This window comes from Dermacentor andersoni, chromosome 9, assembly GCF_023375885.2.
Source record: "Dermacentor andersoni chromosome 9, qqDerAnde1_hic_scaffold, whole genome shotgun sequence".
Lineage (NCBI taxonomy): Eukaryota > Metazoa > Arthropoda > Arachnida > Ixodida > Ixodidae > Dermacentor > Dermacentor andersoni.
This window is the reverse complement of record NC_092822.1, coordinates 80,401,511-80,425,573: the sequence shown is the minus strand read 5'-3', so window position 1 is coordinate 80,425,573 and position 24,063 is coordinate 80,401,511. Positions and strand designations below refer to the sequence as shown.

Genomic DNA, 24,063 nt, shown 5'->3' with positions numbered 1-24,063 from the left:
GGCAAGCTGGCACATGTTGCAGCACTTCATTTGTCTCCTTTATGTCCTATGTGTTGTAATGCTATGTTATTTATTCAAGCTCATACTTCTGAGCAGCAAGCAAAATGCAGTTGACTTCATTCCGTTAATTCGACTCTGACGGGACTGACGAAACAGATTGAATTATCTGGTGGGTCAAATTTAAGAAGATGCAGAAGAAATGCCAACACACATGACTGATTTATTTGCCATGGTTTACGTACAGATTCTAACATGCCCCAGAGTGAAACACACGCCTGCTGTCTCTGTGTCCGAAGTGTAAACTAGCATAGAAAGGACAAAAGCCCCTAAAATGAAAGAGAAATCAAATGCGCACACAATTTTTATTAAAAAAAGAAATGGACAGGGGTCCAATGTGTTGCACATTGCAACCAATTTTCAAAAGTGAGCTTCGCCGCAATACCCATCGGTTATGCGGTAAAGCATACAAAAATCGCCAAGGAAGTTTTGTTAAGATGGCACATTAGAAATGGGTGAATACCACAATCAGACGTTTTGATCTGTGATTATTGCTTGGAGCTCCTCCTGGGCAGGCAGAAAATAGGCATTTCCTGCAGGAGATAAAGTCTGTTTCACACATCTACTGTCCTCTAAGGTATGTCACCAAAGGGGTCGCTTATTGGGTTCACTGTAGGGGTCAGCATGCATGCTGACTGCTCAAGTTGGAGTTGTTTGGTGAAGGCCTATTTTAGTATCAAAATAACCGAAGTTTGGACCTATAGAAATGCACGTGTGTCGGCTGGGACTTTCAGACGGGATCAAATTTATAGGAGTCTACTGTTCTGCAGCCACTGAGCACTGCAGCATGCCAATATACTGCTATGTGTAGTAGGAGATACATTCTTGCTGCAAACTCCACTGCCATATGGTACAGTCGACTCCGAGTAATTCAATCCTGGCCAAAGGTCTTGGCCGGCAGTCATACATTTCTACAGTCCCGAATCTCTTATTTTGATTGTAAAATTGGCCTTCACAGGATAACTTGAACTTGGAACAGTGACTCGCTGTTGACCCCTATGGTGAACCCAATAGCGACTCCTTTAGTGGCAGCACGTCTAGCTCGACGATGCTTAGGAAACAATGTATGCATTCAACACGTGTGATCGCGTGTCGACAACTCCCATTTATGCTTGCCATAGGAAACTTTTGAAGCAAGAACCATATATCACAAAGTTTAATTACGGTATTTACCCGATTCTGATGTGTGCCTCATAAGTTAGCACTAGTAGAATGCAATAGTTGTACACTTTTCTTTTCAGTGACTATGGTGTTGGGCTGATGAGCACGAGGATGGGGATCGAATCCCGGCCACGGCGGCCGCATTTCGATGGGGGCGAAATGCGAAAACACCCGTGTACTTAGATTTAGGTGCACGTTAAAGAACCCTAGGTGGTCGAAATTTCCAGAGTCCTCCACTACGGCGTGCCTCATAATCAGAAAGTGGTTTTGGCAAGTAAAAATCCATAATTTAATTTTTTTCTTTCAATGACAGTGGTAAGCTCCCAGCCATGATTTGGTAATGCCTGCCATATGCATTCCACCCCATTTTTATTCTTAGGTAAATTGCCTTTTCATGATCAGGGTCCCTTACGAGCAACTGACTTACTCCTGTACAGACTCTAGAGGCTGACTGGCAATGTGAATTCAACATTGTCTTCTGCATATTAATCTTCAAACCCACTCTAACACTTTTTTGGTTAAGGTCCTCAATCACTAGTAATTTGTCCCCACTGTTGCCGAGATATTCACCATTGATCCGCACTCCGAATGTGCTGCAACTGCAGATTTGATATGGCATTAATCAAAGCCAACACCGCCGTGTTATCTCACCACCTTGAACTGACACTCACACGCAGATCCACTGGCCACTGTAATCACCATGGCGGGAACGCTAGGCCTAGGTATGCTATTACGGTTCTTGACATTCGGTGCTGTCTTTTTCATTGAAAGAATTCACCGCTGTCAGCAAAGGTACCCACTCTGCCTCTGCAATCCTCGTAAAGCACGGCGCGTTGCATATTGCTAGTCCTCGAAAGGCAGCTTTGCCTCAGCACAGTGATGCTACGCGGTGAAGTGTATGGGACGCAGCACATATATTGTTAGACTCACGTGCACTTGCAGTCTCCTGTCAGAGTGCAAGCACCTATATGCCTAATAAGTGTACTGGCAGACCTTCAGAGCTTTTACGGACGTGCCTGTGGCGATTTGGGCCCTTAAGGGCAGTAAAAGACATGCATTCATTTTTTTTTCGGACATTGTAGCGGCCCTTAGGGAGTCTGAAAAATCGGACTGTACAACTGACCAAAAGGATGCTTCATCCATGGGGCGAACACGCAGCGTAACAAGGACAAGAATAGGAAGGACCATTGCATCGAGGAATGATCAGGAAAGGAACTGTGCCGCCGCCTCTTTGAAGGAGCTTGCGCTCAAAAAGCAAAGTGTTGGCTGACGCTAAGATGCAGGTTACCCACATCCAAACCAAAATAAATCTCTTAAAGCAATGAAATGCAACACTGAGGCATTATGGGCAGGCTGAGAGTATGTCAAGACAGTTGAGGTTGACTTTCCAGTTGCTTGGAGAATCTCATATGTGACAAAGTTCGGGCATGATACCAATGAGCTTGCTATCAGTTGATACAAATAGCTATTTGCTTTTGTATGCATCTCTTTTTATTCGCATTTTAAAATGTTTGACTCTATTTGCCGTGAGCTAGACCACTTTTTTTACAGTGAAGCTGTCTATGGTGAGGATCTGGCAGATCGCATTTGCACATAGACCAACAATTTTTCATACGGTGGGCCGATCCCGAAGAAAGTGCAATACCAGGCCAACCCGAGGCAGAAGTGAAGCAAGCATTAAGCACTCCCCATATGTGGGCTGATCCCGAAGGTCGTGAAATGCCAGTCAAACCTGCGGCGGAGATGAAGCAGGCTTTAAGCACTCCCCCACACATGGGCCAATCCCATAGGTAGTGCAATACCAGGCCGACCCGCGGTAGAGGTGCAGTTCACCATTAAGGGGCCCACGTACGCAGCTTTGCTGGTCATCCTTCACAGAGTAAAAGGGCACCGAGTTTCTTCCGAAGATATTTTAGTAGCTGTGCATTTTACAAACCCCTCTTTTCAGTTTTCTATTTTGAATAAAATAAACACTACTCCTTACTGTTCAAACTGGATTGTTTTTATTTTTTTAACATGCTTACCAGAGAGTGACAGCATCAGGTGACATGGTGTCAGCCCATCTTGACATAAAACAAAGTTCTGTGAAACCTGAAAAAATCAGGGAATTTGAAAACGTCAACTTGGTAGACACGTTGTTCTTCTAAGCATGCAGTATGGCACATAAGCCTGGAGGTTAACGAAGAATCTCGAGAACATGTTAAGGGCCGTACAAAGAGCAATGCAATGATAAATGACAATGAGACAGGAAGAGAGCAGTGTGGATAGTCGATATTCTAGTAGACATTAAGAGGAAAAAATGAAGCTGGGCAGGCCATGTAATGCATAGGGTAGATAACCAGTAGACCATTAGAGTTGCAGAATGGGTGCCAAGGGAAGGGAAGTTCTGTCAAGGATGACAGAAAACTAGGTGAGATGAAATTTGAAAGCACAAGTTCGCATCAGCTAGTGCAAGACAATGATAATTGGAGATTGCAGGGAGGCACCTTCATTCTGCATTGAACTTTAAAATAGGATGATGATGATGATGAATGCGTGCAACTCTTTAAAAAGAAATTTGGGCCGGAAATAGCTTGCACAGTTCACCAAGACACGAAACCAAATTCGTATGCTTTGCCACTAACACAGATGTATTCCAGCGAAGCTAACTTATGAAAAGCGGCCACCATTGTGCAATCATCTATTTCGTTGTTGGAACAGCTTGCGAAACATAGCATGATATGTTGGAAGGAGCTCTGTAACTTTTTTTCTTTATAGCCGGCTATAATATGCACATGCTGAATTTTTTATAATTAATGCTATGTGATGTGCAAATTAAGCAGTAATTTTATGCAGTATTAAAACGTACCTTAGTGTAACAGTACAATGAGAGACGTAACCAAGAATTTGTATGTATGCACATCTGAGTTCGCATGCAATGCGTGCTGTCATCCTTGAGTGCGCACAGACGTGAAACTGGTGCACTGGCCTTAGTGCAGCTTGGTAGCTCATAGTTTGCGAGGGGATTCGTAATGGCAGTGCTCCACCACGCCACAATGCAGCAGTCAACGCTGAAGAGAGGAAATGTTAATCTTACCAACGCTACACATGCTCAACAGGCCAATGAGAGTGCTGACAGGTGAGCTTGAAGCTCGCCAGATCCATCTCACAATTTGTGCGTCGTACATGACAGCATAATCAACATTTAATCATCGATTTATTTCAACTACCATGTACGTCGACCTTGCTTCTTTAGTGTTGATACTTCGTTGGCCCCCCTCCCCTTTTTTCTTCAAGGATACTTCTGACAGTGAAAAATAACACTGAATGTCCACATGAACAGGAACTGGCATAAGATGCAACCATTTGTGACCTTTTTAACAGAAGCTTGTATTGCCTCACTGGTGTCGGTGTTACCGCGCGAAAAAACCCAAGCTGCGCAAAAATAGAAATTGCTTATCAGGCTGCGGATTCGAACCACCGACCTCTGGGTTGCGAGATCACCATGCTAACCGATTCAGCCACTGTCAGTTCATCAAACGCTGCCTTTAAGGTGGGTAAGTAGAAGCAGCGCAAGGCATGAGCCAATCACGGGCGTCCCCTTCCTCCAGAGGAGGGAAAGGGTGTGTTCGCTCGCCTGACACCCGCAGTTTCCCACACCAGCTCAGGCCCAGCAGTCAGATGGGGAGGCTGCGTTTGGTCTGTTCTGCTGAAGAGCAGGCTGTGTTGAAGGAATGGCAGTGGGAGCAGGCCATGTGTTGTGCCTTTGGCCAAAGAACCGGCAGTGTTTGATTGATGCCACCGGGAACTTGAGAAAGGGGTCGACGTTGACGTGCCGCCCTCGCCGTGAGGCATTAGAAAGAGCCGCAGATCCCAAGTTTCGCTTGCACCCCACTTCGCAGCAGTGGAAGGGCAGTAACTTTTTGGCCTCCATCCTTGTGTCATAGTCCAAGCATGCTCTTGCTAAATAGAATCATTCTTGGCAACTAAAGCTTAGTGTTTAGGTGCAATTAAAGCTCGTCATTGGAACAGTCTCCAGTACTTCAGTATTTCACAATAAGTAGAATACCATTTTGTTGGCAAGTACCACGGCAGAGATAGTGACCTACAGGTAGATACTGAAAGAGCCAGTATAGTAAGAATTTCATATAAAGTTGGAGGAATGGTACAACTCTTGGCATTCTGGGGAGTTAAAAAGAGTGGAATTAAGAGATCTCAACTTTGTCAAGCAGGAATGAAATGGAGGGCCTGCCCCATTCTGCAACTTTACTGTGGACCAATGTATGCCAACATGGCAAGTAAGAAAAAAAATTGGGTATTTCACGGTGCGTGTAGATCCATAGACTTTTGTTCCCAGTGGTATCTTTTGATGACATGCCCAGGCTTTTTTTTTTCTCGTCACTTGTTACACTTTAATGCGATAAAATCTACTTAAACCTCTTGTGGTTGCAAGATCCGCAGGCGAGCTCGTTCCCTCAATCGGCTGCCATCACCCAGTCTCTACTCGTCACATAACCATATCTTGTGAACATTATATACATTTTTTTTTTGCCTCTTAGAATTTTGGGTGATATCCTGAGTGATGAAAACAAGCACTACATAAAATCAGCAACATCTATCACTACGACAGATTCATAACAATAGTGCAGCCACTACATTGTTTTAGCTTTCCATACTAAATAAACTCACTGTGTCTGCGTTCAGTGTGGGCAGAGGTAAGCTTGCACACGTAAGTTTTTGGTAACATTCATAACAAAGCAAACAAGCTTTCAGGACTATAAACCTTTGAGTCACATCAGCTATGTGGGAGAAAAATATACATTCAAAAAACGGAAAAAAAAGGCAGACTGTTATGTGCCACTAATCCTTTCTTAAAAAGCTGCAAGAATTTTAGGCGGTTTTGATAGAATTATAGCATGGCACAAAACTGATGGTGCTGTGCATTTGGTCACCGCAAGCAGCTGTACATTGTTAACCTCTCTGGTCAATCATGTCTGCTGCAGAAGCATCCCTAGGATGTCTCCAAATTTCAAGATACTTGATTTAGTGCAGTATCACTCTTTGTTGGCCTTTTTATCAGACTGACGCAGAAGTGGGAGCACTGTACACTGTTCACATTTTCTTTGTGCGCAAAAGATAAATATGCGTTGCATTCACCACTAAGAGAATGTATTTAATGCTGTTCTTAAGTTTACAGCCTTACAGCACATGACACAGATATTCATGACAAATCTGTGCATGTCATACAGACAGCTGAAATGTCAAATGAAACGCCACTTTCCTCCCTCTCGAGAAAGCGCCACACCCAGCTAGAGTCAAGGCAACACAAACAAACAGTGCGACGCAAAACACAGTCTTAAAAGTGTCGTTCGCCATAACGCATTACTTCGGTAAATCGCCCAATTCAGAATGCACAATGCCACGGTGGAAAATGTGCCACGCAACAAAAATGGATAAGAAAAAAAAAGCGGGTGGTGTTAGTCACGTGAACCCGATGTGGTTCTTCGGCTCAAGTATGTGACAAGGCAGTCACGCTCACCTCATGGTGGTGTGGTAAGAGGGCATTCAATTTCTTCTGTCTCCTCTAATAATAAACCAGTTTAAAAGATTATTTCGGTAAAGCAATGCCAGAAGTCTGAAGTCATTACTCCAAACATTCATCATGGATATGAAGTCCAATGCATGTGGAACTGTCGAAAGTGGTTCACTCATATTCTTCTCATCTACTTTCAAGAAATTTCACACTAAATTGATCTAGACCTCTGCATTGTCACAAACAGCAGGAAGCAACCTTGAAGCCTGTTTTGAATTCCTCATTAATGCATGAAAATCCAGGATGCAGCAGCCAAGTAACAGTCTACTACACATAACTCCATCTTCACCTCTGCGTTCAGGCAATGAAATACAGTTTTTACCATAGCGAACATGAGATGTTCACTTGTTGGAGATGCAGCTCTTAGCCTGTCTACGTATGACTGTGACATTTAAGAAAGATGCCAGTTATTTAAAACTATGTTATTAAAAAAACATCTTTCATGTTCGTAACATGCCTGGAGGCAATAATAACCAGCTTGAAAAGTAATTATGTCCCATGGCTGTATTCGGGTCTCAAGAAGCTTTAAATTGCAGTGTAAACTAAAACTTGCTAGGGGGCCTGATGTAAGGCCCTCAAAAAACAGGCCAAACGGGGCTAAATGTTTCTTCAATAGGATAGAAAGTGCGCTGGAAAGTTAACGCCAAATATAAATGAAAATATATTAATTCAGACTTACCACCAGACTTTCACAATTCGAGTCTTGTTCTCCAAGGTGCACTGCCATTCCGACTTGTCCAGCTAGTGAGAAATGCAGTTCGTATTGCCTCCGCCAATGTGTTGCACATGCACAAGTGATGGAACTCTACAAAATGAGAGCAGCATTGAAGATAAACTGAGCAGCTGAAAGTGCACGCACTGTTGCTTCTACGCACATTATGGAAACTAAACAGCAGAGGTAAATTTCGTTAATAGAATTGCGTAACACTTCATTCCCGTTCATATTGAAACATAAGTCGACTCTGAATATAAGACATCCCCCTACTTAGACATCGCATTACAGTCCCCTTTATAATTGAAAACTACATGTTCTATAAAAAATTGGGCACTGAAAGCACCATGCCCCGCTTTGCTTCAGTTGTTTCGCTTAAATCTTTTGTGTACCCAGTAGAGATTCTAGATTCTAAGCTTTTGTTTTAAATGTAACAAACCTCGTCAAATTTGGTGCAGTGGTTGCCGAGAAAAACGAATACTGCGTTTACATGTATTTAGATTGGAACACCCGAGCTAAAGCTTTCTCTTAAACGCGCCCGCCACGCGGAGGCATTGCCGAGCCCAAACCGACGCAGCAGTATGGGATCCACATTTTGTCTGCTGGAGGCACCGCCAAATTATACTAAACAAAGAAACGTTGCGTACACTTAGTACACGTACAAATTTCCTCTTTATAGCGACAATGTAGGGGACTGCGGCTTGCACTGGCAGCCGGCTTTACCTATGCGCCGCCAGTCTGGTTCCTCAGACGTGTAACGATTGCGACAGTGTACGCGGCGGAAAAAGCACCTGGGACTCCTGCAAGACCAGACAAAACCTTGCCTCTGTGCATTATCTAACTCCTTCTCATTACCGTTAAACAAAACTCGAGAACGCAGTCAAGAATTTCGTATTGAGCTGAGAGTACGCTGCACAAGGTCTACTGAAAGACGGAACTTTTAACGACAGCTTGTAGGCTAACTTCAAGATGTATCGATAAGTAACTGTTCAATAACTGTAGAATAAATACGTCCACTTGCCTGTCTGTTCACGCCAATACCGCAAGCTCTTTTCAGAAGCACGAGACGGCCGCTGAAAAGCGTCGAGACATTTCATTCGGCGAAATTAACCGCTTGCATTTCCAATGCAGCGAAAAATCAAGTGAACGATTAGAGTGTATTAACGATTTCGACGATGCAGTCGGCCATTTTGGGAAGCTTTAGGCATGGATCGGCTTGGCTATAGATGCGCACAATCTTTGGAAGCGACTTTTTTTGTCGCCAGACGAATATCACTGTGTTAAACTTTTTTTTTTTTTTTTTTTTACAGAGAAGATATGTTTATACTAAGGGTATGGTGGCTAGCATACACTCTTAAGCATAATTACACCCTTTTGCCACACAACGATAATCGTCATCTGCTTGTCCGCATTTCCTTTCTTTAACGCGGCGAGCCCGGTACTTTCCAGTAACGAACGGCATGCGCGTTATCATTCCCGACAGGAAAGTAACAGGCAATGCTATCATGATGATAACGCGTGTGCCGTTCGTTACTGTAAACGCCGCCAGAAGTGGGGAGCAATTCCGTGTGTCTTGAATGACGCTTGTACAGTTATCAGTCACACCGCCTAATGTTGCCACTTCTCTGTTGTGCTTATGTGGGCTTTTTTCTAACCTTCACGGTGGGTGCAGCATGTCTAGAGCCGCAGCGTCCTGCGCTCTATGCGGTTGCACGGGAGTGGCGGCCACGCATCGTTACACAACCTCCCAAATAACAATAAGAGTCAGTTTTGGCACTTGGTAGAGCAGTAAACGAGGGATCCAAAAGAAATGTGGTTGTTCCGCAAATATATATTTCTCTATAATTCTTCTAGAGGTAATTCAAAAAACGAAACTATAGTCGGATGCAACTTAAGTATGCAGCGAAGCCCCGCCCACGGCCTTATAACCGCCAGCCACTGTTCCTCTGCGAGGCTGCAAATAATTCATACTTCAAACTTTTCCTGTTAGGCAAATAAGGCGGTAACCACAAAAATCATATTATTAGCGCATAATTTTATACATTTTCCCTCGCCTATTAAAGTATAATAGGCGAGTATAAGTACAAATCTATCGTCCTCTACTGCGTCACAAACTACGTGCCCACTAAAACCAAGCGGCCGCCAAAAAATAATCCCTGGATAACCCAAGAAGTAATTCAGGCAAAGCGCCGTCTGAAAAGACTGCATAGAACAATAAAAATTAAAGGAGGAGACGAATCCAGGGTGACGAAACTTCCTAATGCCATCGCGGAATTCAAGCTTGCAGCCAAATGAGCAAAAAAATATTATTTTAATGTAAAGTTACCGAGCTTTCTTACTAATAATCCCGGAAGGTTCTGGAGGCACTTTCGCACCAATGATGAAGCGTCCCACTTAAGCCCAGAGGAAGAAACTGCGAAAGCCAACGCATATAACATTTTTTTTCAATCAGTATTTACTACAGACAATAACATTAGTCCCCCCATTCTAACGAGACAGGGCGTAAGCATTGGCGAATTACACATTACGGACGCTGGCATACTTAATCTTCTGCTTAATCTTGACCCTAAAAAAGGCAGCGGTCCTGACAACATACCTAACGACTTTCTGAAAAGGTATGCGGAATGGTGCAGTAGATACCTCGGCATAATTTTTCGTAAATCACTCACGACTTCACAGCTACCGAACGACTGGAAAATTGCAAAGATAATACCTATCCATAAATCAGGCGACACAACAGAAATTTCAAATTTTAGACCCATTTCATTAACTAGTACATCCTGTAAGCTTCTAGAGCACATAATCTTAAAGCACATAACGGTTTTTCTAGAGAGCATTGGCTTCTTGTCTCCCTACCAACATGGTTTTCGCAGTGGTTTATCAACAATAACCCAACTAACAGAACGAATCCACGATCTTGCATATACTATCAATCACCGCGGCCAGACTGACATGATTTTACTTGATCCATCTAAGGCATTTGATTGTGTATGCCATAACAAATTAATCGCTAAAGTTGAAAGTGTTGTTGGGAAAGGGCTCCTTTCAGCCTGGATAAGAATTTCTAGCCAATCGTTCACAATTTGTAACCTACGAAAAAATGCCACCTAACACTGTCACCGTTACTTCCAAAGTTCCCCAAGGCTCAGTTCTTGGGCCTTACTCTTCTTAATAATCTATATTAATGACATCACAGCTAACATTGGTTGTAATATAAAACTGTTCGCTGACGACTGCGTTATCTATAGTGAAATCACTAATTATAACGATAACATCGCACTTAATACATCCCTCAACACTCTAGCTATTTGGTGCTCTAATTGGCAGATGTCAATTAACGTAAAAAAGTCTCTGTTCATGACCGTAACAAGGAAAACAAGACCATCTAACTTTACATATGAGATTAACGGCATACCACTAACTAAAGTTGAACAACACAAATATCTGGGAGTTACATTAACCTCAGACCTCAGGTGGGATAAACACATTGCTAATATCACGGCAGGAGCATTACGCAAACTATTCTTCCTCAAAAGAAGCCTTGCGCTCTCTACAACATCAACGAAGTTACTGGCCTACACAACGTTCGTTAGGCTGGTTCTCGAATATGCAAACACAGTCTGGTTTCCTCATACAACAACTAACATAACAAAATTAGAGGCAGTACAAAGAAAGGCTATAAGGTTCATTCACAACAAATATAAACGCACTGACTCACCGACTAATCTTCTAACGCAGTCTGGATTGCAAATGCTATCTACCAGGGCAAAACACGCTCGCCTGAAGTTCTTGTTTCAGCTTCTAAAAAATAACTATAAGATAGATGTGTCCAGGTACATTTCATTTTCTGAGGCTCGAAAAACACGTAACAAACACGCGCACACTTTAACAGAATACACATGCAACAATGACACGTTTAAGTATTCATTCTTCCCCCTTACAATTGCTGAATGGAACTGACTTGATCCTGCTATAACCGCCATCGAATCGTTGTCCGAATTTACTTCACAAGTGGAAGCTGCAGTGCGTAAATTAAACAATTTATCATCGCACGTGTCATCGTCAGAAATTTCGCATTGTGTTGCTTTCGACTTCCCACTTTTCTTTTTCCATTTTTGTTTGATTGTCATTATGTGGACATATGGTACACTGTGTTCACAAAATAAATTTTCATTACTGTACTACTCCTAAGATAATTGTTATAACTGCCATTTCCTGCTGATTGCTTGCCTAGATTGTTCTTTCTTTTTCCATTCATGTCTTCTCGCTCTCAAAGTGTATGCTTTAAAGCGTATCCCTTCACACAACTTTAAAATTTCTTCACGCGTTAAGTGTTATCTTTCAGTTCGCTCCTATTTTATGTATAAACTAGTTAATTACGTGTTCTTAACTGCCAGAATCATGTTAATTAACTGTCATGTGAAAACTTGCATTTTTGTTTCTAAACTCAGCTTCTTTCTTATATTACCATCCTCGGGCAATTGTTTTCTTTTTTCTTCCTTTATTCAATTAACTGTTCTGCCTAAATGCGTATTCATATACATGTCTACTGTATCGCCCAACTGCCACGCTCTCAAATGAGAGTAGCAGTATTGTAAATAAAATAAATAAATAAAATAATGGCGAAAGTCGAATTCTTTATTCAACTGAAAATTATAAAATGCTTGCTTTGCTGCAACTATTTGTTTTCAAGTTTCAGTGCAGTTGGCAGTGAAGTTTCATGAGTAAAACTGGTTCAGCAGTGAAATGAACTGTACCGCAGACTTTTGAAGAGTGAAATGCTCAGACTCCATACACTTTGTCCATGTCTGTTGCACACCTCATTGCTTCTGCCGATAAAAGGCTCTTCAAGAACAGCAGACTCTCCGGATCTATCAAGTACGACGCATTGTTGAAAAGGCCACATGACGATGATTTTGTTTGCTTTTGTGATTGGCTGGCTAAGTAACACAACCCCGCGCGGTTCATGTGCCATGGTTGCTATGTATTCTACTATAGAAATCTTTAATTTACATTTTCACTTGTTTACTTGTTCTTGGCAGTGTTCTTCCTGCGGTTCTTTCCAGTGTGAGTCCATTTGATGGGGTTCCTTGTTTGCCATGTAAAGGAGAGGTGCATCTCACAGGCCTACCTGTGAGATGCACCTTATTTCATTTCTCTTTTCGGGTTTATGTGTCTTTATGGTGAATGGTCGGCATTATTCATATTTGTAAAATAAAGGTACCCTTCCCCTAATTTGCATAGGAAGGAGACCTATGGTTGCCCCCCCCCCAAAAAAAAGTTACTGCATACGCGCCTGCTCTGTTGCCATTGATGAAATGACACAGAGGAATGCATAGAGCAAACTTTAGAGTCTGAAGGCTCGCATCGATGTCACTGGTTGTCCTTTCCCATTATGCACCATTAAAAGCACTCATTGGGGTTAAAACAATGTTTGACTAGTTGCTAACATATTTCATAGTTTCCTTCCAGTGCAGACCCTCACTCCAGGATGCTGCAGGTCACACTGAACATTAATTTCGAAGTTTCAGTGCACTTCCTGAACCGCTCCCACTGCCAGATCCATCCACAGTAATTTTGGGTAGTTATTCCCGTAAAATTTCCGGGTTCCTTGCCTGGGCACTCAACCTCAGTACACTGTAGCTACTAGTATAGGTGAGAAAATTATGCTGTATAAACAGAATGAAAGGCAATTTCCTAAACATGCAAAAGCATGCAAGTTCCTTTAACGCGCAAAAAGCATGGATAGCAGGCATATTTCTAATTTAGTGTGTTCACTGGGTGAAAGCTTACATTTACATATATGGAAGCATAGAACAAATGTTTCAAAGCATTAATTACATCCTTGAGCTTAATAATTAACATTAAAAATTCTGTATAATTTGGGCAATTTAATCTTACACATAAAACCAATTCATTCAGTTTTGCAGACACTAAGTGGGCTCACAAGTTTTACTGTGCCTTTTGGAAGGATGACACAGGAACATAATTTCTGCTGCAAAATGTTTTCCAGTAAAACATCCAATTGGGAAGAAAAGCATTCTAAAAACAATACAGGGTTTTCAACTTACTTATCCCAAATGAATTATGCAGTAATTTTTTACCAGTGTCTTTTATAGTTCTTTCAACAAAGAAATTATTGCCATGTGATGCTTTGTGCACTACACACAAAATTCAGTGAATGACAATGTCATTCATGCTTAAAATAAAAAAACACTGCTTCCCAAGTGTTGCTAGCGGCTACTTCCTAATATAGGTTATAGGCACTCAAAGTTCAAAATTCTCAAGTGGAAATGAGAGTGAAGAAAGGCAAATAAGGAGGTTAAAGTGAAAACACTGTATTAGGCACACCTGCAACTAATAGAGAAGAAAACTCAACTAACAACTCCATGGAGGTAATAGCAGAAGTGACAAAGTATGGAAAAAAATAAACGAAGCACTACATCGGAAGTCAGTCGATACACAAACAGATACGTTGAACATTGATTGCACTTTTGTAGGTGGTACAGAACTTGCAGACCGTTTTAACAATTTTTTTGTTAAAGTAGGATGCATAGATCACGACATTCAAGATACAATGCATGCCGCTTCATTAAGAGAATCTTTATTCCTAAAGATTACTAGCAAACCTGAGGTGATTACAACATTTTCATCCTTGAAAAATAGCCATAGTCGAGACGTAGATGATTTAGAAATTAGGCCAATTAAGTACGTCATAGACTTACTTGCACCTGCAGTAATGCACATTTTTTATATTTTCTTGTCAACCGGAGTTTTCCCGCGTAATATGCAGGTAGCGAGAGTAATAGTTCACAAAGGAGGTGACAAAAATAATATGGGCAATTATTGGCCAGTATCTATACTTCCTGTGCTATCAAAGGGACTCAAAAAAATTAACTTTTGTATTAATAAATTTTCGCAAAAACATAGCCTGCTAACCGACTGTCAACACGGGTTTAAGAAAAAGCGGTCTATGGAAACTGCTTTAAGTATACAGAAGGAGCTTATTCTAGAGAACACTGACAAAAAATTTCTGACTTTAGGGTTATACTTAGACTTCAGCAAAGCCTTTGATAGGGTCAACCAGAAATTGCTGCTGATAAAGCTGGAAAAATATGGCTTCCGAGGAATAACACTTGAACTTATCTGATCTTATTTAGAAAGCCGACATCAGTTTGCTGAAATTAATGAGAACAGATCGCAGATAAAATCTTTGACAGCGAGTGTGCCCCAAGGTAGCATTCTTGGCCCGATACTTTTCCTGTATTACATTAATGATATTGTACAAGTGAGCGATATGTGTAAATTTGTCACGTATGCAGATGATTGCTCTGTTTTCTTTACAGGTAAAGATTTAAAAGAAATAACGCCTATAGCAAGCTCGTTTGTTATGGACTTCGAGCATGGTCTAAGGCAAACGGCCTCATCCTCAATGAAACCAAAACAAAGTGCGTTATTTTTCATGCTCTGGGAAGTTCTACTACATTGCCAGATAATATTGTGTGGGGTCTGTATAAAATTAACCTTACGTCATCCATAAAAACCCTAGGCATAATACTCGCTAAGCATATGTCCTGGAATAAACATGTTAGTCATGTTTGCTCAAAGGTACGAAAAGTTGTTGGTGTGTTAAATTGCAATTGAAGTGCATTACATTTTCAAGTTAAGTGTCTCATTTATCATGCTCTTCTCCATTCACACCTCAGTTACTGTTCACTTATATGGGGTAACACTACAGCGCAAAATATTCAAATGCTGGAAATACTTCAAAAGAAAGCAATTCGGGCGATAGCGAACGTTTCTTTTTTCGAGCATACGCAAGAGCTTTTCCAACAAAACAGAATAATCAGAGCCCGTGACATATATAAATTCAAAACATTACTAAGCTATAGAAATGCTATGCTGGGAAAACTCGATTCATTCCTAGCCCCGGCAACTCTACAACAAAATAGAAGTGCATATTCATATCGTCACCAGGCACCATGGCAGATCCCTTTCTCACATACTAATTATGGCTGCCAATGCCTTAAACATACACTACCGTCCCTACTTAACTATTTTAACCAACAACATGTTGATGTGTTATCTCTAAACAAAACTAAAATATTGGATTTGTTCTTATAGATGTGTATTGTTAACTGCTCCAACAGTTCCGCAGAACTTAGCATATATTCTCATTTTGTTTATACATTCACACTTGTAACTACTATTCCTAGAATCCGGGTTTCCGCTGCAGTGATTGTGCCCGAACCACGTGGCAGGGTTTCGTGTTGTAAACTGGATGCTGCAAAGGACGTCTTCGCGTTTGTTAAAATTCAAGGATGTGATGACGCCCTGGGCTACGTTGCCGTGATGTCTGTCGCGAAAGCAGCAGCCTATATGCAGATTTTCTTTTTTTATGTTTTTTAACATAGATGCACATATATATTTGCAAGTATGTAAAATAATTTCTGAAAAAAAGAATGTTTCCTGATGGTAACTTAACTTGTGTTTATTGTAAACTTCTGTGAAATTTGTTATATTTATATATGTATGTGTGTATATGTATATATATGTATACATATATTGCTTTTGCATTCTTATTTATTTATATATTTTACAATACTGCAGGCCATCGTCGGGCCCATGCAGGGGTGGTTACAACATGGAATACAGTACAAAAAAAGAATAAAGTGAAACTAGTGTATCCAAAACAAAGAGCATTAGCACACACAAAAAAGAACACACTCAATAAATATATACACTGTTTAAATGAGCCGTCCGGGAAGCAGGAGAAACAGCGTTTACCATAAGAATGCATCTACAGAGGCTGCATATGAAATACAGGTAATATCACCATTCGAATTCCAGATTCTCAATACTGTCAATAATTGCGTTGGCAGATGGGCAATTTACGGCTCTAGAGGGTAGTATGTTCCAATGGGAAATGGCGTGTGGGAATAAAGAGTACTTGTGAGTGTTATTATGGCTGGGATGGTGTCGTATTGATTTATTATGGTTGGTTCGGGCAGAAAGTCTGAATGGCGCTTGAATGTATGTTGCTTGTGGTATTCGATAGGAGCCGTGATAAAGTAAGTATAGAAATTTTAATCTGGAAATCATTCTATGTTGAGCCAGTGATTTAATGTTAGCCTTGACGCGCAGGTTCGTAATGCTCGTTTGACGTGAATATTGTGAATATATAAATCTCAATGCTAAGTTCTGTATGCGTTCTAGTTTCTCGGTTAAATACTTCTGGTGCGGGGCCCAAATAATATCAGCATACTCTAAAGAGGGTCTAATGAGGGTTTTGTATGCATTTAATTTAACACTAGGAGGTGTGTTTCCAAGTTTTCTTCTCAATAAATGTAGTTTACCTAGGGCCTTGTCATATATGTTATTTATATGAGTTTCCCAATTTAATTTCGTTGTAAGAGTGACCTCGAGATATGTGACCTCCTCGTATTTTCTTAGTGATATATTGTTTATTGTGTATGTAAACTGAAGCACATTTTTCTTGTGAGTGAAGGAGATACTGGTAGTTTTTGATGCATTCAGTTTCATCCCCCAAATGTCGCACCAATTTTGTACAGCAGCTAACGAATCATCTAGTTTTACCTGATCCTCTCTGGTATTCACTGTTTCGTACACTACGCAATCATCGACGAATAGGCGGCTGAACGCATGAACGAATATCATTGATGTAGATCAGAAATAGGAGGGGGGCAAGAACAGAGCCTTGTGGAACACCAGAAAAAACGTTGACGTAATCAGACGTAATATCATTCACAGCTACGCATTGCTTTCCGTTTTCGAGATAGTTCTTGATCCATGATACTGTTTTCTCATGTACACCAATGGCAATTAGTTTAGTAATAAGATCTGGATGAGGAACAACATCAAAGGCCTTTGAAAAATCTAAGAAAATGGCATCTATTTGGCTTCTGTTATTTATTGTGGTAGCTACATCATGGGTTAACTCAGCTAACTGAGTAATAGTACTTAGACCTGAACGAAATCCATGTTGCCAGCTGTATAGTAGGTTATTATTCTCTAAGTGCAATATTATGGCCTTATAAATAATATGTTCGAACAAAAAAAAAAAACTGGATGCACATGTTACTGGATGCACATGTTACTGGATGCACATGTTTACTGGATGCACATGTTAATGAAACAGATCTATAGTTACTTACGTCGAGTTTAGAGCCAGATTTGTGCACAGGTATTACTTTGGCCCTTCGCCAGTCGTCGGGTATCACTGAAGTTTCCAAAGATCGCCTGTAAATTACGTATAAGTATTTTGACGTCCAAACTGCATGTTTTTGCAAAAATGCATCTGATATAAGATCAAGGCCACAGGGTTTCTTTACATCCAGTTTTTGTAAGAGTCAAAGAATTCCTTGTTGGTCGATATCTATTTCAGGCATCGGATTCTTGAAATGATAATGTAGTTCTGTTAAATACAGATAGAAAAAATTCATTAAATTTGCTTGCTATGACGTCAGGCTGAACAAACGTCTCGTTTGAAACAGTAATCTGCGATACGGTGTGCCACTCCCTCGATAGGTAGCACCAGGATTTTTGTGGTTTATTCGTCATGTAAGAAGGCAGAGTAACAGTGAAAAAACGCTCCTTGGCCATATGTTTATCTTATATTGTAATAAGCGTACAAGATCTTGAAGGTCACGTGTGGTTTTCTTTCTGCGCTTTCTTTTAATTTTTCGTTTTAAATGTATTATTTCGCGCGATACCCAAGGATGTTCTCTGTTCACTCTTTTCTTTCTGGAGGGAATGTAGTTTTCTTCACAAAAGTGTACAATATGCTTCAAACGTAACCATAATTCATTTACGTCATGAAGTAATGAAACCTGCAGAACGCAGGCGTTTAAATATTCTGAGATAGCATTGTCATCCGCTCTTGAGTAATCCCTGATAACAGCAATCGATGGCTTAACGCGTTCACAGTTTCCTAAAATCGGACAGGAGAATACAATAGTTTTATGGTCCGAAATGCTATTTTCAACATTTAATGTGTTATTTTGAAATAGACTGCTTACGAACATCAGATAAAGCACAGAACATGACGGACCAGCTATTCTAGTCAGTTCGGAAACTAGCTGGTCTAGAGAGAAGGTAAATGACATGAACAATAGTGATTCAGCACTTTTTGCGTCGGAGCTGTTGTGCGAAAGATTAGACCAATTGATTCCTGGTAAATTGAAATCACCCGTGATAATAATATTGAAACGTGAATAAGTGTGTTGTGCAATGTAATCATGCATAACGTCTAGGTATTCAGGGGGCGCATTCGGAGGTCGGTATACGCCACCCAGAAATATGCTTTTTCCATTAAATGTAAGGTTACACCATACGCTTTCATGGTCAGGTATGCTGTTTAAAACTGTGAATTTTATGTTAGATTTAATTGCGACAGCTACACCTCCCCCCCCGCGATTCTCTGTCTTTCCGTATGAGCCGATAAGAAGGTGGAAACACTTCGGAATCCTGGACGCTTTCCTGAAGCCAGGTTTCCATGATGACTATAACGTGCGGTTGATGGGCTGCAACTATGCTTTCAAGTAGGCTTGACTTATTGACTACGCTGCGCGCATTCAGTGATAACACTGTGATAGATTTCGTACGTTGTTGTCACGTGCCATCGCAAGCTGCTGGGCCAGCGTGTGCAGAAGTTTTCGGTTTAGATAGTTCAATTCTTCTGACCTCACACTCATTCCATATAAAGGTGTTGCCATTTATTTTTAGTTTATCAAATGACAGAGATACCTTTGCCCCTTTCGCCTTGTCACTTACTGCAGAACACCATAATTTAGCACGTGTGTCGCATACTTTCTTTGAGAAATCCTCGGATATTGAAATCCGAGTGTTTTTCACCTTGAAGCAGCTTGATAATATTTTGTTTTTCTCAGCGAAGTTGAATAGCCTGATAATAACGGGGCGTGTCCTTTGGCTTTGCTTTGTACCAATTCTGTGAACTCGTTCTATTGAGTTAATTTCTATTCCTAGGGTCTTCTTAAGTATACCGTGCACTTCTTCTTCAAGTGTTTTAACATCTTCATCAGAGCTCTCTCTTAATCCATAAATTACTAGGTTATTCCGCCTACTTCTATTTTCTAAATCATCGACCTTCGATGCCAGAAATTCTACTTGCATCATGGTAGATTTACAAGATTCCTCGCAGTGTACTATCCTGTCTTCGCATTCTTTCCATAATCCCCTTTCATTCTCAATAACTGTCATTATTTCTTGCAAATCTGCAACTATTGTCTCCACATGCTTGATATTTGAAGACAGTTGTTTCAGTGTTTTGTTCGTTTCCTTTTGTTCTCTTAGAATGTGTTTCATTAGTTCCCGCTGCGAACATTTATCTGAATCAGAGTAAGGGCCTGGATTTTGTTCGTCTCCGGATGTTAGTAACATTAAGCGGACAACATTAAAACAACCCCGCAAAATAGCAACACAGCATTGTGGACTTGGGAGCACCGTTAACGTTACACCGTTGTCTCTAACTGAAGAGACTAAATGCTGGTCACTAACCTGTGCGATCAGAAAAAATTTTATCAGCATCCGTGCTCGTTAGGTGCTTCCAAGTCCACTGAAGGGAACGTCGAAAAGGCTGCTGCTTTTATCCGGGTGCCACGATGTCTCCGTCGACGTTACCGTGCTGGTCAGGTGGTCCCAGTGCAGTGCACGTGGTACAGCTCCCTGCGACTTGTTTTGTCCGATGAAGCCAGCAGGGCAGACAGCCGGAGGTAGCAGTAGATAGGCCTGATGCAGTGCATGCTCAGACCCTGCGTCGACGAATCCGGTCCTCGACAGCACGATCTGTGCGATCAGAAAAAATTTGATCAGCATCCGTACTCGTTCGGTGCTTCCAAGTCCACTATGATATATGCAACTGAGTCTGTGTTAAATAATAATATGCAAGATAACAGATTATAATTGTATACTGGGAGTCATTTGACACAACTGTATTACAACTAGTTTCCATGTAATAACATGAAAATTTCTATATGTATTTGTGTTTAAAAAACTCTTATATCCACACTTTCTGCGTAATTGTATTGCTACACCAGCCGCTTCCGTGCCTGTCTGGGAGACCGGAACTTTGTCAAGCCGAAGAGATTTCGGCTTTTTTCCCGGCTCTCCCTTTTTCACCTTGTATCCAGTGGTAAAAATAAAAATCATGATGATGATGATGTAGCAGAATATGATCACAGAACTGAAATGCCACTGTACTGAATTTTGTTAAACTGAAAGGCATTTGCATTGGGTTGAATGGGGTTTCGATGGGGGATACAAAAAAAGTTCGTACAGCTGAATAATTTGCTTAAGTGACGTTCAAGTGGTAGTTTACTGTATATTGGTTTTCTTGGATAAAAGATTTAGTTGGAAACAGTGCCTTGTATGTCCTCATTTTTTCTGAAACATTGCTCGATGAACAAGAGGCGCAAAAAGACGCCTTTCTATTTTGTCTCTTCCGACCTAACTGGCATTTGGCGAATACCTCTTGCGTGCGGGAGAAAGTAAGGAGGGGGGGGGGGGGGGTATATTGGAAAAAATTTGGCAGTGTCTGGCTCCTCCTGGGGTGGTGTTAGAGGTGCGTATGAACCACTGCTTAGATAAATCGAACTCGGTACCTTTTTCTCAGTACAAACATTCGTGAATGTTAACTTCTTATTCTAGCAGTTTAAAAATGTCTGGACAGGCCCTATATCACAATGTCCCAAGCCTCCTATTTTTTTATTTAAAAGGACTTGAAAGCATTCGAACTTCAATGTTAATGAAAAGAATGTTACAACTTTCAATAGCAAGGGATTGCTATTATCAAGACTCCACAAAATGATGCAAAAAGGGCTGTTCTGCCATGAACAATTTACAATATTGTAATTCTGAGAAGCGGTTATTAAGTTTTGAGGAGAAAGTTTGTTGAATGTATGTTCCAGCTTGTAAACCACGCACAAACTATTTGAGGGCGGTAAGAAGATTCTCTATTGTTTAATATCAAGAGTTGACAAACAGCCACAGTTCAGCAATGTCATGTGTTTTCTCATTTTGAAGAGCAAAAATTATTTCAACATATCTGAGCTATCAACACTACAATAGTAATGACGCTAGCCATTAATCAAGTGGGGGACCAAGATTACAATCTTTTTTTCAGGGTGGGGGGCTCAGCCCCCTCCCCCCTGAAAATCTCCGGAGGGGGCTCGGGCCCCGGAGGCCCCCACATAGTCACCGTCTATACTGCTATGTTAACATGGATGGTATTATATGTGCATTTCTCAAGTGAATAAATTAAACAAAGTACACGTAGTTCATTTTCATGGGAAGCAACATTGAAGCAATCAATTTTGCGTCTTTCCATTTTAAGGTGAAAGCCTTAGATGCCTATGCTTTAAGGTCTCATTGTGAGGTACAGAAAATATCATGTGACCCAAGGAAGGCCAGAAGCGAACGAAAACATGTCCAGCCATGTATAAGACATGATTAATGATTATCAGAGTTATCACTATGTGGTACCTGTTTCCAAGTTCCTGTGATGATGTCAAAGGTTATTTCAGATACACCGCTTCATCACTATCATTATATACCGTTCTTTCATATGTGAATGCATAGCTTGTAGAAGACAGGTAGGTAGAACCATAATGCAGAATGGACCATTTGTTAAAGAATTGGTTTTCTTCAAATGACGATCCACCTATAAGATTTTTATAATGAGTGGGACATTGCACCAAACTGGTAGCCCATGACGGTGAGGTGCTCATTGTTACCAACCTTCTAGTGAAAAAAATATACTTTCGAAGAACTCCCAAGAAAAGAAATGTATAGATATATATAGAGTGAAATGCACATTATTGCAGGGACCTGAACTTTAATCAAAGTGGTGACAATAGTGGTCAAAGTTTTCTTATTATTTGTACTAATGCAATGTGAAGATGGGGATCACGATCCTGGCAACGAAAAATGAAAATCAATGATGACAGCGTTCATTGTCAGCTTAAAGAACTGTGTGGACAGAAAGACATGGGAAACCAGCACTCACGTGGTGTCGGAGCAAAGCTGGAACTTATGGCTCAGCCAAATAACTTATAAAGGGCTGTGGCGCACACGATAGCTGCGCGCGGGTATGATATACTAGAAATCATCAAGCAGCATCTGCCACATGGTGTTAGCGCATGCTGCCTGCACTAATAGATCTCCCACCGAGCTCCTACATCTATACGAATACACAGCTACAAAATGCATGCCGAGATGCAGGATCCATCAAGTAAAGGGAACAAATTCGCCAGTCGCTTAATATGACATTGACCGACACCTACAGAAGTCACTTAATCATTTAAATAATTAGGTGAGAATGACTTGGTTCGACAGGCAAGGTTCTGACTGGTGTTGTCGCTTTTTGTGACTGTTGTCGCGGATCGCTTTTTAAGTCGCGACGATAGATTGGATTTTTTACAAGCACTGCTCCAAGAGGGCACATGCAACCGGAGGCCTCAGGAGAGGACCTGAGGTTATAATAAAGCAGGCGGCGCAGGATCCCCAGGGCACCCAAGGGGTAGTGGGGAGATCAAAGCTGGAAGCAGGATGGCCCGTAGGATTGGAGTGGCGGAGGCCTAAGCGTGCTGGACTTAAAATAAATATTATTACGTCCAGCCGCCAACTTGTGACGCCAAGACTTCTGCAACAGCAGTCAGAAGTTTGCCGTTTGACATACTAAGGCAGCAGCGGAAGCGGACGAAGACACAGAAACGTGAAAAAGAGACCCCACGCTACAAGTTAGTAGTATTTTAATATTTAAATTATGGCAATTGAATAACGCGCAACTGAGCCCTCTCGAAGCGTTCGACGCATGGAAAAATTCGCGAGGACGGTAAGATACCAGTGTGACAGGGGCACAAACAAGGAACGAAAACGCACACACAGGGCAAACTGTGAAGATGCTATATATTTTGCTATATATGTAATATATGCTATATCTATCAAGTGACTAGTGCCATGCTATAATCTTCAAAGGTCGCAATGCTTTCGCAATGAAATTGTTGACAGTGTGCGCTGTGTGTGTATCTTGTGTTCCGGCTCACTGCTCATCGCGATCACGCCCGATCCTGATCGAATTTCGCGGTCGTGATTGCCTTCTTTGGACAAAATGAGCGAGAGACCCAATAACAGTCGAGAATTTCGATCCGGATCGGTGCCGATCGCGATGAGAAGTATACGTGTGACACTGGTAGTGACAGGGCAACGCCATATCATACTCGCCTTCACGGGAGACCACTGACCAAACGACAACAATCGTTCGCGCCAGTGCACTGCGCCAGCAACACCCAAGGAGACGCACGAGGAAAACTTGTACGCGACGCTCAGATCGCCAGCCGACACATCGCAAAATGCCGGCACGCCAGGGCACGCCTAGGGACAGAACGACCAAAGAAACTGCTCCTCCGTGGTACCTAGGCAAAGGGAGAAATTTCAAGCGCGAAAGCCCCCAGATTTTCTCTCTCGCACCCGCTGAAACGACTGGCCAATCCCGTGAACTGGCGTTTCCTCTAATGACCGTCTC

The 24,063-nt window shown here is 41.5% G+C and overlaps 1 protein-coding gene across 8 annotated transcripts in view; it reads right to left on the bottom strand.

Annotated features, from left to right (window-relative positions):
- LOC129382127 (uncharacterized) overlaps positions 1 to 24,060 on the bottom strand; it is a 53,669-nt gene extending 29,609 nt beyond the window's left edge. For 2 of the 8 annotated variants that reach the window (XR_011890038.1, XM_072284228.1), the window contains exons 1-6: positions 23,763 to 24,060; positions 20,040 to 20,327; positions 17,678 to 17,762; positions 8,524 to 8,575; positions 7,470 to 7,595; positions 3,243 to 3,309 (exon numbers count right to left, since the gene is read on the bottom strand). Coding sequence is in view for 4 of the 8 variants with exons in the window: in XM_072284228.1 (XP_072140329.1) it covers positions 3,243 to 3,309; positions 7,470 to 7,517 (115 nt within the window). In the remaining 4 variants the exon portion in view is untranslated. Of the gene's footprint in view, positions 1 to 200; positions 591 to 3,204; positions 3,310 to 7,469; positions 7,596 to 8,523; positions 8,576 to 17,677; positions 17,763 to 20,039; positions 20,328 to 23,762 lie in introns of those variants that run through there. The other 6 variants (XM_072284226.1, XM_072284227.1, XM_072284229.1 and 3 more) reach the window with 5 other exon arrangements.
- Positions 24,061 to 24,063: the final 3 nt, after the last annotated feature.